At 28.7% G+C, this 16,272-nt stretch overlaps 1 protein-coding gene across 1 annotated transcript; it reads right to left on the bottom strand.

Moving 5' to 3' along the window:
* Nucleotides 1-6,713: 6,713 nt before the first annotated feature.
* LOC123195666 (NAC transcription factor 56-like) lies at nucleotides 6,714-8,509 on the bottom strand. Its single transcript, XM_044609485.1, has 3 exons — nucleotides 8,199-8,509; nucleotides 7,811-8,118; nucleotides 6,714-7,723 (listed from the first exon to the last, which is right to left on the bottom strand). Exons 1-3 carry the CDS (start codon nucleotides 8,464-8,466, stop codon nucleotides 7,157-7,159), a joined length of 1,143 nt encoding a protein of 380 aa, XP_044465420.1. The 5' UTR covers nucleotides 8,467-8,509; the 3' UTR covers nucleotides 6,714-7,156.
* Nucleotides 8,510-16,272: the final 7,763 nt, after the last annotated feature.

Raw genomic sequence — 16,272 nt, 5'->3', positions numbered from 1 at the left:
TGTCCAAATTTCTGAATTCATTTGATATTAGATTTATTTATAATATTTTGTAATGATAAAATTGAAATGAAAATAAAATTATAAACACAAATAATTATTATTTACAAATTTAGACAGTTTTTAAGAGAGGGTTGATAAAAGAAAATGAGATTGAAAATATAATGAAAAAAATTAAGATTAAAATATTCGTAAATAAAATTAAAAATGAAAAAAATTTGGATTCGTCTGTATAAAAAAAAAAACAAAAAAAAAAAAAAACAATGGCAATAGCTATTGAAGAATTATGCCTATGGTAGAAGCAATTGAAGCTCTTGCCATTTTATTTTTTTAACCATTAAATAGTGTCAAATAGAGCTAACCGATGAGTCTAATATTAAAGTTCATAGCCCAATCTAAAAGGCTCATAAGTCAGGCTCGATATACTATAGTGTTAGGTTAGGCCTGAATTTTAAGATTTGAATCAAATCTTTATTTGACCCAACTCAATTGATGTATCTATAGAGAATCATAATACATAAAAAACTATACAAAATTTGTGCATTACCAAAAGAGCAAATTGTGTTGTGGATCTACATAAAACATTATGCATCGATTTTAACTAGCAGAATCGCAATCCGGACATGCGATTTTGATCTTGAATTAAATTTACGAAAATATGATTGATTTTCCAACCAATAATATCATTGCAAATAAATTTTAAAATTAGATAGATACATTTACTTAGAATGATATATTAGGGTTTAAGTTTATGGAAAAAAAAATTGTACAGATGATGAGAATTTATTGTCTTGCAATTTTAAATAGGAGAACTTATTGCTTTAACATTATTTAGATGATAAGGAATCATTATCTCCATAATAATACATATTATCTTATGTATAAAACACTATTTAAGGGGATAAGGATTTGACTTAATCTAATTTTTTCTTCTTCTTCTTTTTTTTTTTTTAACAAAAACAAATAACTATTTTGATTTCTTCAATCATAAACATATTGAACATAAATAAGGAATCAAAATAGAAGATTAATTCATACCGATGGTACCCAAGTTTTTAATATAAAAATTTTAATATTTTACCAGTTTTGTTATCTTCGAGTGTTTGCATTTGAGTTGTTTCTTTTCCCTTATTAAATATTTTATACACTTTTTTTATCAATCTCTAATGCAAGATTGAGCTTAATTTAAACAATAAAATTATACGTAACCATTTTAAATATATTAATAGATATATATTTATATATTTTTGTATATATTTATATATATCTATTTATGTAATTACATATATAATTACTCCAATTTAAAATCTCTTTAAATACTATCTATCAAATTGTGGGCAGATGTATTATTTTCAGCTTTAAAATCCAACCCATTGCCAACTATTTTGCAGCTGTAGATTAAGCAAATCTTGGCCACTGATTCATGATATTGTCTGATTTGAAGCTAAATAATTGACTAATTAATATTAATCCTTGGTATTAATTAACATGGGCTTAATTCATCGTATCATCAATTTATGATTGGATCTGGTTGGGAATCATCTGTCAATTTTTGGGTCACATCTAAAAACTGGTGTTTGTGTGCTTTCCAGATGGATATGGGCCAAAGTTTTGCCAAGAATTTTAGAAGGCTTGAACACAGATTCATTTCACAACATAAATCAATCTTTCAGTTGATGAAAACGAGATCAAATACTAGTTGATCTCAGAGGTAAATTCAAATTGAGTTAGTTCAAGCTTATTTTTCACCTTAGCTCGATCAAGTTCCTCTTAAATGAGCTTGAACTAGGGGATAGTATTATCAAGTTTGAACTCAAGTTTAGATGTATTCAACTTAGTGGACTTGAAAAACATAGTCAAACTCAATAACAAAATTGTCAAAATAACATTGTTTTGATCAAGATATATTAAAATAATGTTATTTTAATATAATAAGAAAATTTAAAAAATAATACCATTATTTGAGAAATAAAAAAAATTAATTCAAAATGACATCCCATGTGAATCTCTATTTTCTGTGTTTCCCCAATTCAATTCAAAAGAGAGATGTCTTATATATAAACCCATCATCCTTCATTTTCTAAAAGAACTTGAGATTCTTTGCCATCAATTAATTCAATTAAACCAGTTTAATTGAATTAATTATCTTTCCAATATTTTGTAATTTCAATTAAACTTCATTTTAATCTCTCCCCTGAAACCTAATTCATTTCCCCTCTCAACCCAATTCTCATAAACCCAATTGTCTCATAAACCCAAATTTTTGAAGTCCTATTTTGGAAAGAAACACTGCAACCAGTAATTCTTCCCATTATAAATTGACTCTTTATCTTTCCCAGCATCATTCAACTTTTAAGAATAATTTTTTTCTTCAATATTGTCCTTTATAAGAGAAAATATATTTTTAAATATAACAATCGATAGGTTCAAAATATTAAAGATTTTAGTAAGAATTTGTATAAAATTAAATAAATATTTGTGTTGAGTTGAGTTTATTAAAACCAAACTTGAACTGAGTTTGAGAGAACCTTATCGAACTTCAACTAAACTCCTTTAAACTATGTTAAATTTGAGTTGATCAAAGTTTAAATTCAATTTAATTTAAATCTAGTCTTAGTTTATTTAATTAAAATAAATGTCTCTCATATTTTTTATTTAGAATGAATTCCATCAAATTTTAGGACAAAACAGAAAAAAGATTAAAATAATCTAGTAATTGACTTTTAGATTTGACTTTTAGATTTGACTTTTAAAGTGTAAATATTCTTGTGATAATTATAATTTATATTTATAATAATATTAAAATGATGGAGTTATCATTTCATGATTTATTATACAGTTGGTACGACCAAACTGTCATCAACACCCTGCTAACACCACCCCGCCACCGCCACCACCGCCCTCTGTCACAATTGACAACACCACTATCCTGAATATATTCATGAAATTTTTTTCAGTCAAGACCAGGAAAATCTCGTTGCCACTAAAATTTACAGTTGGAAGCTGCATCTACTCTTGCCACCTCCTCTCCTTCGCTTCTTCCTTCATGGCTACCACACTAAATTGGTTGTGTGTTGGGGTTGGTGAAACGATTTCCATGCTTTTCGTTGTCAAGAACTCATTGGTATTTCACCAACAAATCGGTTGCTTGACATGTCCAATCATTTGACTGGCCCACCTTCATCGATTTCATCTCCAACACAACCTTAAATTTGCTGGTAGTAGTTATAGTCAGAGATTGCAGCAACGAGGGCTCCAAAGTCTATGCAGGTTGTCATTTAGTCCTCTCCAATTGTGGGATGTATGTCAATGTGAGAACACACAGTCAAAAAAGTGATGATTGAAGGCTCCAGCAGAGTTGATATACTATTCTATCATGATTTCTTTGCTAAACCCTTTCCCATATCAAAGAAGACCTTAAAATGACATCAACTCCCCTTGTAAGATTCAATGGTATGGTTTCCCAGCTCATTAGAGAGGTGATTTTGCCAGTCAAAGTTGATGACTTGATTCTTGGTATTGGATGTCCAGTATTTCTACGATGCCACCTTTGGGAGATAAAGGCTATTCCTTACACTTACCACTAATTCCCCACGTAGTTAGGAATGATGGAGATCAAATGAGAGTAGTGTGTTTTTGGTGGTGAAAATGAGGTACGTGATGATTGGGAGAAGAAAAAATAAAAAAGGAATAAATAAAGAAAATGATAATAAAACAATATAATTATAATTAAGTTTTAAAATAAGATAAAGTAAAAGATAACAATAAAACTATGTGCACCCATTTTTTGTACATAATTTGTGTACACAGATGAGGTGTTATCATGTGATTGAATATTTTTTTATCATATGATGACATATGTTTTAAAATCATATAATTATATGATAACACATCATTATGTATATGAATTATGTACTAAAAATATGTACACATAACATTACTCAAAAGATAAATCCACTTTTGTAGTTAAAGTTGACAGAAAAATTGAATAAAAAGTAGAAAAGTTATTTATTATTTATAACTTTAATTAATCTCCCTCCTCTCATGACTCATAAATGATCATTTCTAAATTGTTGTATTGTTCATAGCTATAAATTGGATTATATCTTCTTTGAATAATTCTTCAAAATCAAATTATTCTCAAATCTTTATTGTTAACTTTAGTTTACACTCTGTTGGAACACTTTCTCAGATTAAGCATAGATAGATCCCAAGCACCATACTAAACTACCCTAAAATCCTGTATATGTTTAAACCCCATACTTTTTAATACAAAGCTCAAAATTACGTAAATCATTTGTTGACAAGAAATCATAACAATAGTTTATAAAATAAATAATTGATTCAAATTCTACATTGAATGAAGGTGTAAAATTCTTATAAAGTAATGGGTATGGAGGTAGAAGAAACAAAAGAAAGCATGTGAATGGAGAGATGCTTATGGAAGCATAAATGAAAAAATATGATAAAAGAAGAAGAAGAGTTTGGATTCGGGCAAGTGAAAAGCATCATCCATAAAAAGGGATTAAGATAACATCGCATTTTATGATTGAATAATATGGCATTCCAAAATTAAGCAGCAATGAATGGAAAGAATTGTAAAGTTGGTTTGTACATTTTGCCAGGAAAGGAATGTCATTAAAGACTTCTTTAATTTGTGTGGTTATAAGATAATGATTCCTTTAGAGCTTGATAGATGGCTAGTGAAAATAATAATAATAAAAAAAAATGGTCCCGATAGTCAGCACATTAATTTATTTAAAGAGCATTTGCTGCCAATTTATGTGACGTTTGGTCATCGAATATACTCACCCTTTTGCGCTTTTCAATCTGTCGAACGATAATGACCCCCAATCCCCGAATATCTCCTTCTTTTTGCAAGAAATTGCTCAATGAGAAACCCTAATTCAACTTTATCTCTTCAAATGCCTCCCCGGTCCTGAAATTTCTCCCTCTTTTTGCTAGAAATTGCTCAATGGAAAACCCTAATTCAAGTTCCTCTGCAAATGTCTTACATTGTTTATTATCAACACGTATAGATGTTCAACGCTAAAAGAGAGTACTATAATTATCAATATGACACTTTAAGGATGTTTGATTTGGAGTAATATTTGATTATTTTATTATTATCAAAATCTTGCTCAATTTGTTAAATAATAAAAAGTTTTGGTAATATTTCATTATTAACAGTGATGTGACGGATAACATAGAAAACAATATAATTAATACATTTACTTTAATTTTTAAAAAATTATCAATATAACCTTACTTTTATTATCATTTTATTCAAACTTATTAAATTTTAGGATAGAAATACCCTTAATGTTCAATTAAAATATTTTAAAAGATATATTGTCAGAAAGATAATAATTAAAAAATTAATTTAATTATTTTATTTCATAATTTGATAATATGAAAAAAATTATTTTTGACATGGAAAATGATTTAGGAAATACGAAAAAAAGTTTAATGTAAGACATGTTAATTTAAATAAATATAATATTTAAGTAAAATAATACATTAGTATTTTTTTCCTAGACCTATATTTGTGACAATATTTTATTTTTAATAGAATAATACTATGTATATATATATTTTTATATACAATTTAGATATACGGATAATATATCATTATGTGATTGAATATTATTTTATTTTTAATTAAAAATAATTTAATTATATAATGATATATCACATTTAAATTATATAAAAAAAATATAAACCCATAATTTCATTATTTTTAATAATAAAATATTTTCTAAATCACAAGCACGTTTTATGTTCGGATGGCGGAATCCCGATAACTGCTTTCTCGTCAAGTACTTGTCTTAGTTTCCAAGTGATCGTTTAGTCTTTGAATTAATCAAAGTGTTTTGTCTAAATCCCAACCTTTGTCTGTGTCCTTGTTAAGATTTACAATAATTATAGCTTGAAGAAAGAAAAATGTGTGTATATATATATATATATATATATATATATATACACACACACACTCATCATGTATATGATTCATGGGTTTAAGGTTTGAAAATTTGAGGTCTACAGGTTCTAGAAAATGATGCCTGGGTGGACATTTTTTCCACACACTGTTACAAAAAAAAAATATGTCATTGGTTATAAGTAATTATCATATTGACAAAAATGAGAATGTCATCATAAATAGTAAAATCGTAATGGCCCCAATTTTGTCATATCAGTGAATAATCGTGCTCATTTTCAACCAATTTTTCCAAGTTTGTTTTCAGCGAAGCTAGTGGTACACCATGTGTTAATCTCAGAAAAACCAAGTTTGCATATGTCACAAAAGGATCAAATTTTGTGAAAGAATAAATCAAGCAGAAAAGAGCGTCGATCTTTATTAACATCAGCCTACATTCCAATGAATAATTAAACTAAGATTTACAATTCTTTTAAGCCATTTCTTATAGTTTTATTTCATGAGCATCTGACTTTCAACATACCCAGAAAATCGGTCATTGTTTATGTTATATATCGATTGTTGAAAATATCTAAGTTTAAATATTTAATTAAATATATTAAAATAATATATCATCGTATGATTAGATAGTATTAGATTTTTAATTTAAAATTATTATCTGGATACACGGGTTATTTATATATAAATACAATTAATGGAAAAACAGTAAAAGATTGTAATAGGATAGGCAAATTAACTGTTTATAAGAAAAGTAATATAATCTAGAAATGTGAAGCAGTGACAAGTTTAATTTAGAGTTTTGTATATCCAAATTAACCAAAGTAACAACATTGATCAGTTTTATTTTTCTACAACAAGACCAACCACTCTCAACAATTTGCTTTCTGCATTACAACATAACCAGCAAATCTGTACGTATTAATAATCAATCATATATAATATATAGTTTTAATTTTATCTAAATTTATACATGGCCTCGCCCAATGATCTTCTGGCTGCTACCTTGCTAAACACTTATAAGAAACCCAAGGCCATTGATATCCATCTAATGAGTCTCTAATCTCTCTTCCCTACGAACCAAAATCTCCATACAGTCCAAGGTTTCACAGCTAATTAATTATCTTTTAATCTATATATATATTTATCTCAAGAATCTTTTTTGTTTTTTGTTCTTTTTTTTTTTTTTCCCACTCAAGCATTAGTGTATAAAATATATTTATACTAGTACCAGTTCATTCCTGGAAGCTGATACGGATGCCGAAAAATCCCATCTCCCATTGACCCCAACATTGATTGCTGGTGCAATGGAGTTGTCTGCGGCAGATGGCTGAGAAGACTTGCAAATGAACCATTTCCATCTGTTCTTTCAAGGCTTGCATCATTGCTTTCTAAATGAAACTTCCTGTTCACCGGAGGCCCTGCCGTCGTGTTGTCGTCGTTGTCTGTCCAATTCATCGAAGGAAGAGTTCTTTTCAGAGAGTGATCCATAGGCAGCTGTGGCTTTGAGCTTGAAGTAGCACCCAACTGAGAAATACTTGAGACATTGGTATGAAGACTTCCACCGTGGCTCATCATACCTTCAAAAAAATTATGCTCACTTCCTAACAATGTTCCATAGTTGGTGCCCTTTGTTGGAAGATTCAGCCTCCCGTTCTCGTGGCCACCCACCATCAACGACGGCGGTATGTGCCCAAGAATCTCTTCCATGGAATCATCCTTATCATGAATACTCATTGGTCTAGTTGTGTTATTCTTCTTGTATATTCGACATAACACCCAATCATCAAGCTACAAAACCAAAACCAACAACCCATTATGAGAGCAAACACAATAGTCAAACCAGAATAACTAGGTGATTAATTGAATTATAATTACTCTTAAAGAGTTTTTCTTGTTGCCCAAATCACATCCAGGAGGCTTGTTGTTAACTTTGTTATCAACAAGACGATACTCATGCATAATCCAGTTAGTTTTCACCCCTTTCGGAGGCTTTCCTCCATAGAAAACAAGAGCCTTTTTTACACCAACTTTCTGATTCCCTGCAGAGGATAAAACAGGCTTATCCGTCCCTGTAGCCTTCCAATATCCTGAAGTCGCCGCCCTGTTTGGCCTCACACCATTTGGATACTTCCTGTCCCTCGGACTAAAAAAGTACCATTCTTGCTCCCCAAACGTCGCCTTAGCTAAAAAACCATAAACACAAAAATCAAAACAATCTCTAATAACATATATTTGTTGATAAAATTCATCACAATTGACAAACCTGGAAGCTCCCATGGATCAAACTTGTACAAATCAACTTCTGCTATAATTGCAACGGGGAGAGGAGCTGAAGACGCCTTCTTTTTGAGGTAGTGAACGACGAGCTCTTCATCAGTGGGGTGGAATCGGAAGCCCGGTGGAAGATTCGGCTGAGGCGAGCCAGTCGACGAGTCGGTGCTCTCCATGGATGGACACACCCTTATTGAAAAGAAATGAAATTTGAGATCTTTATTGTTATTGAAGTTACAGGGTTTATCAGAGGATTTCATAAAAGAATCTTGGAAGGTTGCATAGAGTAGCCATGGCCATTCTTTTATATCAGCAAAGAATAATCGACTGCGGTAGGTGGGTAGGATTAAATACAACCAGCGTGTTTAAATCCACCAATAGGATGGTGACACGTGAAGTAAGGGGTAAATTAGTCATTAAGTAAACGCACAGGTAGGCGAATTCATGCAGTGTATAGAAAAAGAGTACGAGTTAGACGGAGGAGATGCAAAGCTGGCGATGACGCCAGCTGGAACGAAGCCATTGATAGATCGACAGGTGGATAAACAGAAAAGAAGGAGGTGTTGACACGTGGGGGGTTCTGTGGTGGGAGCCACAGAGCACACAAGGATACAAAAAGATAATATTAGAGGGATAAGTGTGGGGTGGGAACCAGCTGCTTAACGCTTTTAGATGTCATGCTTTTGTTACGCAAATCCCACCAATCCAAAAAGACAATTTGAAACACCATCCATCAGGATTTTTCAGCTCACTGCTGTTTTTTTTCTCTTGGCTGCTCAAGTCTAATTTCACTTCTAATCTTCATTAAACCAACACAAATTCCATATTAATCATATCCATGGGAATTAATTTGAGTGATAAAGTTATTATGCCTTTCTTAGATTCGAAAATATTTTTTGTTTTATTATTGATACGAATATTCGTACACCGATGGGAAATATCTAAGATTAGGTTTTGTGCAATAAGGTAATAATAATAATTGGAATTGACAATGCAATTTCGTATCTACTATTTAGAAAGATGAGTGAAAATTATTATGGTAAATATATATATATAGCTTTTTGTCATAATACAATGAAAAGTTAGATATTTTATCTGGTTTAACTTGTTGTGTGGAAGTCTACATTACTTACGTATTATTTACACCTTTATAAAGTGTAATAGATTATTAGTTATGAGTAAAATAGCAACTAAATCTAAAAATCTACTTCAACTATATTTCACTCTATTAAAATTCCAAGTCACCCAACCACACAATTACTGTTCACACGACCGCCAATACATTGTAATCATCACCAACTAAACGCTTTTTATCAAGACGAGACAAGATCTAGATGAGATAGATCAAGATTAATCGACACCTTATTAGGATGATGCTCCCACAAATGTTGATCGAGGGTGAGAGAGAAATTTGCCATTGTCACACATGCATCATGTTTTTTATTTAGCTCTCGTCATTTGATTTACTAGAATTTCTCCCCGTCATTTACTAAAATACATTGTACCATGTAAAACTAAATCATTTGTAGAATAACTAGTACATTGGGGTCTTTTGTATTCATTAAAGAAGATTCAACCTCCAATCATTTCACCTAAAAATATAAAATTCTTAGGAATATTTTTCTTGTGTGTTAAAATATTGAGTAATAATATTTTCGTAGACTTCATAAAATTTTAACATTAAATATCTTGAGTTCCAACGAGTTTTAACAATTTTCTTCTTTTTTATCTTATTCGTTTACACATCATATAATATTATTGTTTCTTTTGTAGTTAATTTTATTTCATCATGTGTATTAAATTTACTTTATAGAGCAATATTTCATCATGGGTGTAGATAATACACCCAACCATTTAATTTCTCACGTTTTATTGATTATATGCGAAATTAGAGATCTCACCCATTATAAAAATAGATAGATTGACAGAGGAATCACATGTCAATCTTGATCTTATGAACGAAATTTATTATTATTTTTTTAAGTGTTGTGGTATTATTTTGTAATGTTTATTAACATACCTATGAAAATATCTAATGCTACTCGAACTCACATATGTTAAATTAGGACCACAATATTTTTACAATACATGTCAAACTATTGTACCACCAATAATTTATTCTATTCGACAAAAATGTTTTCAAACTATTGACTTATACTTTCTCTTCCTTATTGATGGATGGTGGAGGTTGTGACGGTAGTTTTTCATTAATATATGAATTCTCTCATCATCAATACAATGAAAAAAATTAAATTTATTTGAATTTATATATATTAAAAATAAATTTGAGAAAAAAATTATAATTGATTAAATTGAATAGATATTAAAATAAAATCAAAACAAAATTAATCAAGATATTGAGAAAGATGATGTGAGTTTTAGATTTCATAAATTTGAGGAGTTTTGTGAGTAATTGAAGAAAACTATTGTGGTATTTATGGAAGTGTAGATAAATATATAAAAAATAAAAAAAAATTGAATACTCCCTCCAATTGTCTTCTCTTATATATATATATATATATATATATATATATATATATATATATATATATATAGAGCAATACTATGTGTACCTACTTTAGGTACATAAATATATACACATTTATATGTGTCATCATATGATTGATTATTATTTTATTCTTAATTCAAAATCATTCAATCACATGATGACACATATAAATGTGTACATATTTATATACCTAAAGTAAGTACACATAATTTTATTGATATATATATGTGTATGTATATATGTGTGTGTGTGTGTGTGTGTGTGTGTGGGTGTGTGTTATAGACTAATTCGTAAGTCCTAGCACAATTTGTCATATGTATAGACTTTGACATGAGCTACCGTAAAAGCAAGCGTTGGCATGACTCTCAATTTGTGGGTCATGCCAAGGCTAGGTCCTGCCAATTTGAGATGAGTTGTGTCGACTTATGTTTAACCCACTATAATAATTATAATAATAATATATATATATATATATATATATATATATATATATATATATATATATATATATATATATATAAAATTTAGATATATAAATAATATATTATTATATAATTAATTATTATTATTTTTAATTTAAAATTATTTAAATTATATAATAATATATAATTTATATATCTAAATTATGTATAAAAATATATTTGTATATTATTATTATTTTGAAATTCATACACTTATAAATCTTTTCAAGTAGGGGTAACAACGGGAAGGGATCGAGAGGGGATCTTAATTTTCATCCATGTCCCCGCCAGAGATATCAATCATTGTTATAGGATAACAAAGATTTTTCTTTCTCTTCCTACAAAGAAAAATTCTCTTTCCATCTTTTTTCTGTCTTTGTAAAAAAAATTCGTTTTTCATATCCTTTAAACATAATATAAATACATTAAATAACAAAATTAAATAAAATTAAAACTAATTCACTATTTTAAATGTCACAAATATCATATACTAATCATTTTAATATGTATAATAAAAGTTTAAATAAATTTAAAAGAGCAATACTATGTGTACCAACTTTGGGTACATAAATGTATACATACTTATATGTGTCATCATGTGATTGGTTATTGTTTTATTCTTAATTCAAAATCATTCAATCATATGATGACACATATAAATGTGTACATATTTATATACCTAAAATGAGTACACATAATTTTATTAAATTTAAAAAATATAAATAATTTAAAATTATAAAAATATATTAATATTTTAAATAAATATATTAATATAAATGGGTATTGATAAAATAAAAACAAAAACGAGAATAGGGTAAAAAATGGACACATATTCTCAATCCATTATCATTCTAGGATATTTTTGTTCGTGTTTTCGTTTTTATTAGAGGTCGGAGGTTAAAATTACCGGCTCAATTTCGGAGGTTAAAATTAAAGATATTTTTAGCCGGGTCACCATCCTCCACTTGCCTCTATGTGGGTTCATCAATCAAATGGGCCCAGAAACAGAACCGTTGGATGTGGCCAAAATTTTTTTGACAAAGAAAGATCTATGGAATCGTGGGGTCGAGATGCTGGTTCCATGATCGACCATAGGGTCCCATCGATTGTCATTTCTGGATACTGCACTTTCTTATCATCATCAACAATTTCTCATTTTCTTAGTTTATTAATTCTAATCATGGATCAATTATTCCTTAATTTAAGGCCTAATTAATTTAAGGTCAAAACCTGAGGTTTAATAAAAACCCAAATTTATTTATGTTAATTTTAAAAAACTCACGTACTTATCTATTTGATATAATTTATTATTAGAATTAAAGATAAAAATATTATTTAATTTAAAAATATTTAAAAAATTAAAAATTTATCACATTTTCTCTAATTTAAAAATCTAATAATTCTTCCCTCTCTTCATAGCCAAAGTTTGAAAACTCACATTTTCCTCCTTAGAGTCTCATTTTAACTTATCTTCTTTAGCTAACGTCCGACTTTCTTTCTCTATCATTGATGACCACTAATGTCAGTTGGAATGGATGACTCGAAGAGTGACGTTTTCTAAAAACTTCATCAACTCGTCTTCGTGACAAAGATCGATATGAAACATCTATCTCCGACATCCTTCGTTTTTGGGAAATGTTGATGAGACTTTAATCGGCGTTTCTTAAAGATAAAGGATGTCGAAGATTGACGTTTCACATCGATCTTCATCCCTCTTTATCACAAAGACGAGTCGACGAAGTTTCCAAGAAATGTTAATTTTCAGGCCATTTGTTCCAACAGATATTAGTGGTCATTCGTGGCAGAGGAAGAAGGTCAGCTAGAGAAGAAAAGTAAAAATGAAACCTTAAGGTGGAAAATGTGAGTTTTCAAATTTTGGGTGGAGAGAATTTTTAATTCTTTAACTAAATAGCATTTTTACTTTTAACCCTAACATTTAATTTTAACATATGGATACAACTATATCTTAAACTTTAATATTATAATCACAACTACCACATTAAACACTCAACTTTCTTTTTGTGTGTCTTTCTGGTAAACATAAAATCAAAGTCTGAATAGTATCTTATATTATATATCGCATATTATATTATATACCAAAAATTTAATATTTTATATTATATATTGTATAGTATTGCAAAATATATCTTTTTAAAAAAATAATAATAATAATATAAAAATTTTATATATCGTATTACATTTTAAAAAATATTACAAATACTTCTAAAATTTTAAATTTTTTAAAAATACATTCATGTTATATCGCCACTTTTTTAAAAAATTATATAAATAATATATATTATATCGTATAATACATATATTATATTATATTAATTTAATATATTTTAAAATATATATAATTTTTTATCAATCTTATATCATATCATAAGATATATATTATATAACTGCTCTGTTACACACATGTCATTAACTTCTTTTCTTTTTTAATCTTTCCGTCTTTGTTTATAGTCAAAATTTAAGGTTAATAAAGTGTGAGTGTGATTGCTCCATTGACATTCCATTAAAAAGTATACTTTTCCGATTATCATTATTTCGAGATAAAGATGAACATCGGAATCTATGACCGGAAGAATAATTTTTTATTTTGGCTACTGCGACACAACGTTGGTGAATTAGGATTATGATCCTCTTTCATAATTTTTAATCTAAAAAAGCATTAAATTATGGTATTTGATTGGCTATAATTATTTTCTTTTAAAAAAAAAAGATAAACTCTTTGTACTGAATTTTTTTTTTTTTAAATAACCATAATTTTGAACTTGCTTTTGAAGAACATGATATTCCAATGACCCAGAGATTTTCGAGATGTCACCAATATAAGTTACAATAAGAATTAAAGAAGAGACATGGGAATCCCACATACAAAAATTGTCTTTGAATTAGCATACATTATTAATATTTGATGCGTATAAAAACATCCTTCAAATGTCTCTTGAATTCATATCAACAGCTATATATATTAGGATCAATAAAATTATGTATACTCACTTTGAATAATAAATGGGTACACAGTTATATATGTTATTATGTAATTGAATGATTTTGAGTAAAGAATAAAATAATATACAATTATATGATAACAAATATAAATATGTATCTATTTGTGTATCCGAAATGGGTATGTATAGTATCACTCATCCTAGGATAAATATTTTTCTATCTTACTTTAAAAGACTTGAAAAGTAATTATACGTGCTTAATATCTAGTACACTTATGATGAAACGGAAGAAATTGTATTTCACATATTTAAAAGCATAGACAAAACCAATTAATATATATTAAGATTCAATCCATTATACTTATATTGATTTTATTAGATGTGAGACCTTAATCTCCAACAGTTTTTATATTGAAACATGGGTTGTTATAGATAGATTTTTTCCCCATAGCCATTAGCCACCATGTCATATTTTCTTCTTCTTTTTCCTTGTAAATTTTAGATGCAAACTGTCACAATCGAAGACGTTTAACTTGCAGAATATGAACATGTTTTCTTGATATATTTTAGATTTTATTTGGGACTTTTGAATGGAACATGGGTTGTCGTTCTTGTTAAGTGTTGAGCTCATGTGAGTCAATGACTAGAGAAGTTACCAAATTATGTTATTAGTCAATTTCTATTTTTTCCCTCATAGAAAACCTAACTTGTTCTTTATCTCTCCTTTGTTGGGATGGCTGAGATAACCGCATGTGCTCTTTTTACTTGTTTTAATTCTGTCCCTTGATGATCCTCTTCTATGCCCTAAACATGATATGCCCATTTTCACCAATATCGTTTCTCCCTTAAAAAGCTTAAACAAAAGCAAACCAACCCTTTTCCTCTTCTTACAATCATCAATGTGAAACCATTTTTATGCTATTCCGTATGCAAAAGATGAATTCAAAATAGGGTTTCCATATTGAAGAATGGACCCAAAATAATAATTTTAAATTACACATCATTGAGAAAATTTTGTTAAATTAAACATGTTTTTTTTCCACATTTGAGGGGGGTTTTGGTTCAGTTTTTCTGGGATTGCTTTATTTATTCATCCATCTTCCTTCTACCCCGGCTTCACGCCACATTAAAGGCCAGAATTTCTTCTTCTCCAACAGATTAGGGCAAGTCACAATTGCGTGAGCCTTTCATATGTGACTGAGACTTGTCATGGCAGTTGGCAGCCATCATTTTCTCCATAGGTTTTACGTAACCATCCGTCAGTTTGGTACAGCGATATATCTGCAACCAAATTATAAAATTCTTCAGTGGAAACTAGCCTTAAATTTTCAATTCCTTGATTTTTCGTCTTTACTTTTTCTTTTATTCCTTCATTATCATAATATATATACAAATCATGATGATTTAAACATTATTATAATATATAACAAGCTTTACCAGCTTGACTAACTTGCATAAAATGGTTATATGACTAAATGGCTGATGTCAATGATAACAAACTCTCGCAGTGCAGAAGGATGGTGTCTTCATCCTCACTACTTTTTTATTTCTTATTAAAAAGACATGCATGGGATTTACGCACGTTTTACATAAGGCTTAAAAGCTACAAATACATGAAACTTGCACGCTTCTTATATGTAGAATGATTATAAAAGTTCAGACAAGCGACTCAAGAGATAGAAAAAAACTATGTAAAGTACTAAAAACTTTTGGGAAGAACATTTAAATTTAAGTTTTCATACAGGAATCTAAATAAAATTTATTTATAATTTTATTCTATAAAAAAAGACACCATTGATTGCTTTTTTCGTTTAATTTTATAATAAATATCAACTACTACAAAATATTTCATTGATAATTGAATGACATATGTTGCTAGTTTTATGATTTGTCATGACAGATTTACCTTAAGTTAACTTTAAGAGTTAGTAAAACTGATATAGTATTAAAATTTTTAAGTCAAAAATCTGAGTTTAAATTTCTATTATACTTGTGAAATCTTAATTTACTTAGTACAGTGATTGTGGGTTCGGTTACTATATTTCAGATTTTTCCGATTAAAAAAAAAAATTTACCTTGAATTTCCTTAGGCATCAAGGATAATTAACTAAAAATTTATTATAGGTTGGGCTGAAA

This window comes from Mangifera indica, chromosome 1, assembly GCF_011075055.1.
Source record: "Mangifera indica cultivar Alphonso chromosome 1, CATAS_Mindica_2.1, whole genome shotgun sequence".
Taxonomy (NCBI): Eukaryota; Viridiplantae; Streptophyta; class Magnoliopsida; order Sapindales; family Anacardiaceae; genus Mangifera; species Mangifera indica.
Note: the sequence above shows the minus strand (reverse complement) of the source record. Positions and strands in the feature narration are given on the sequence as shown.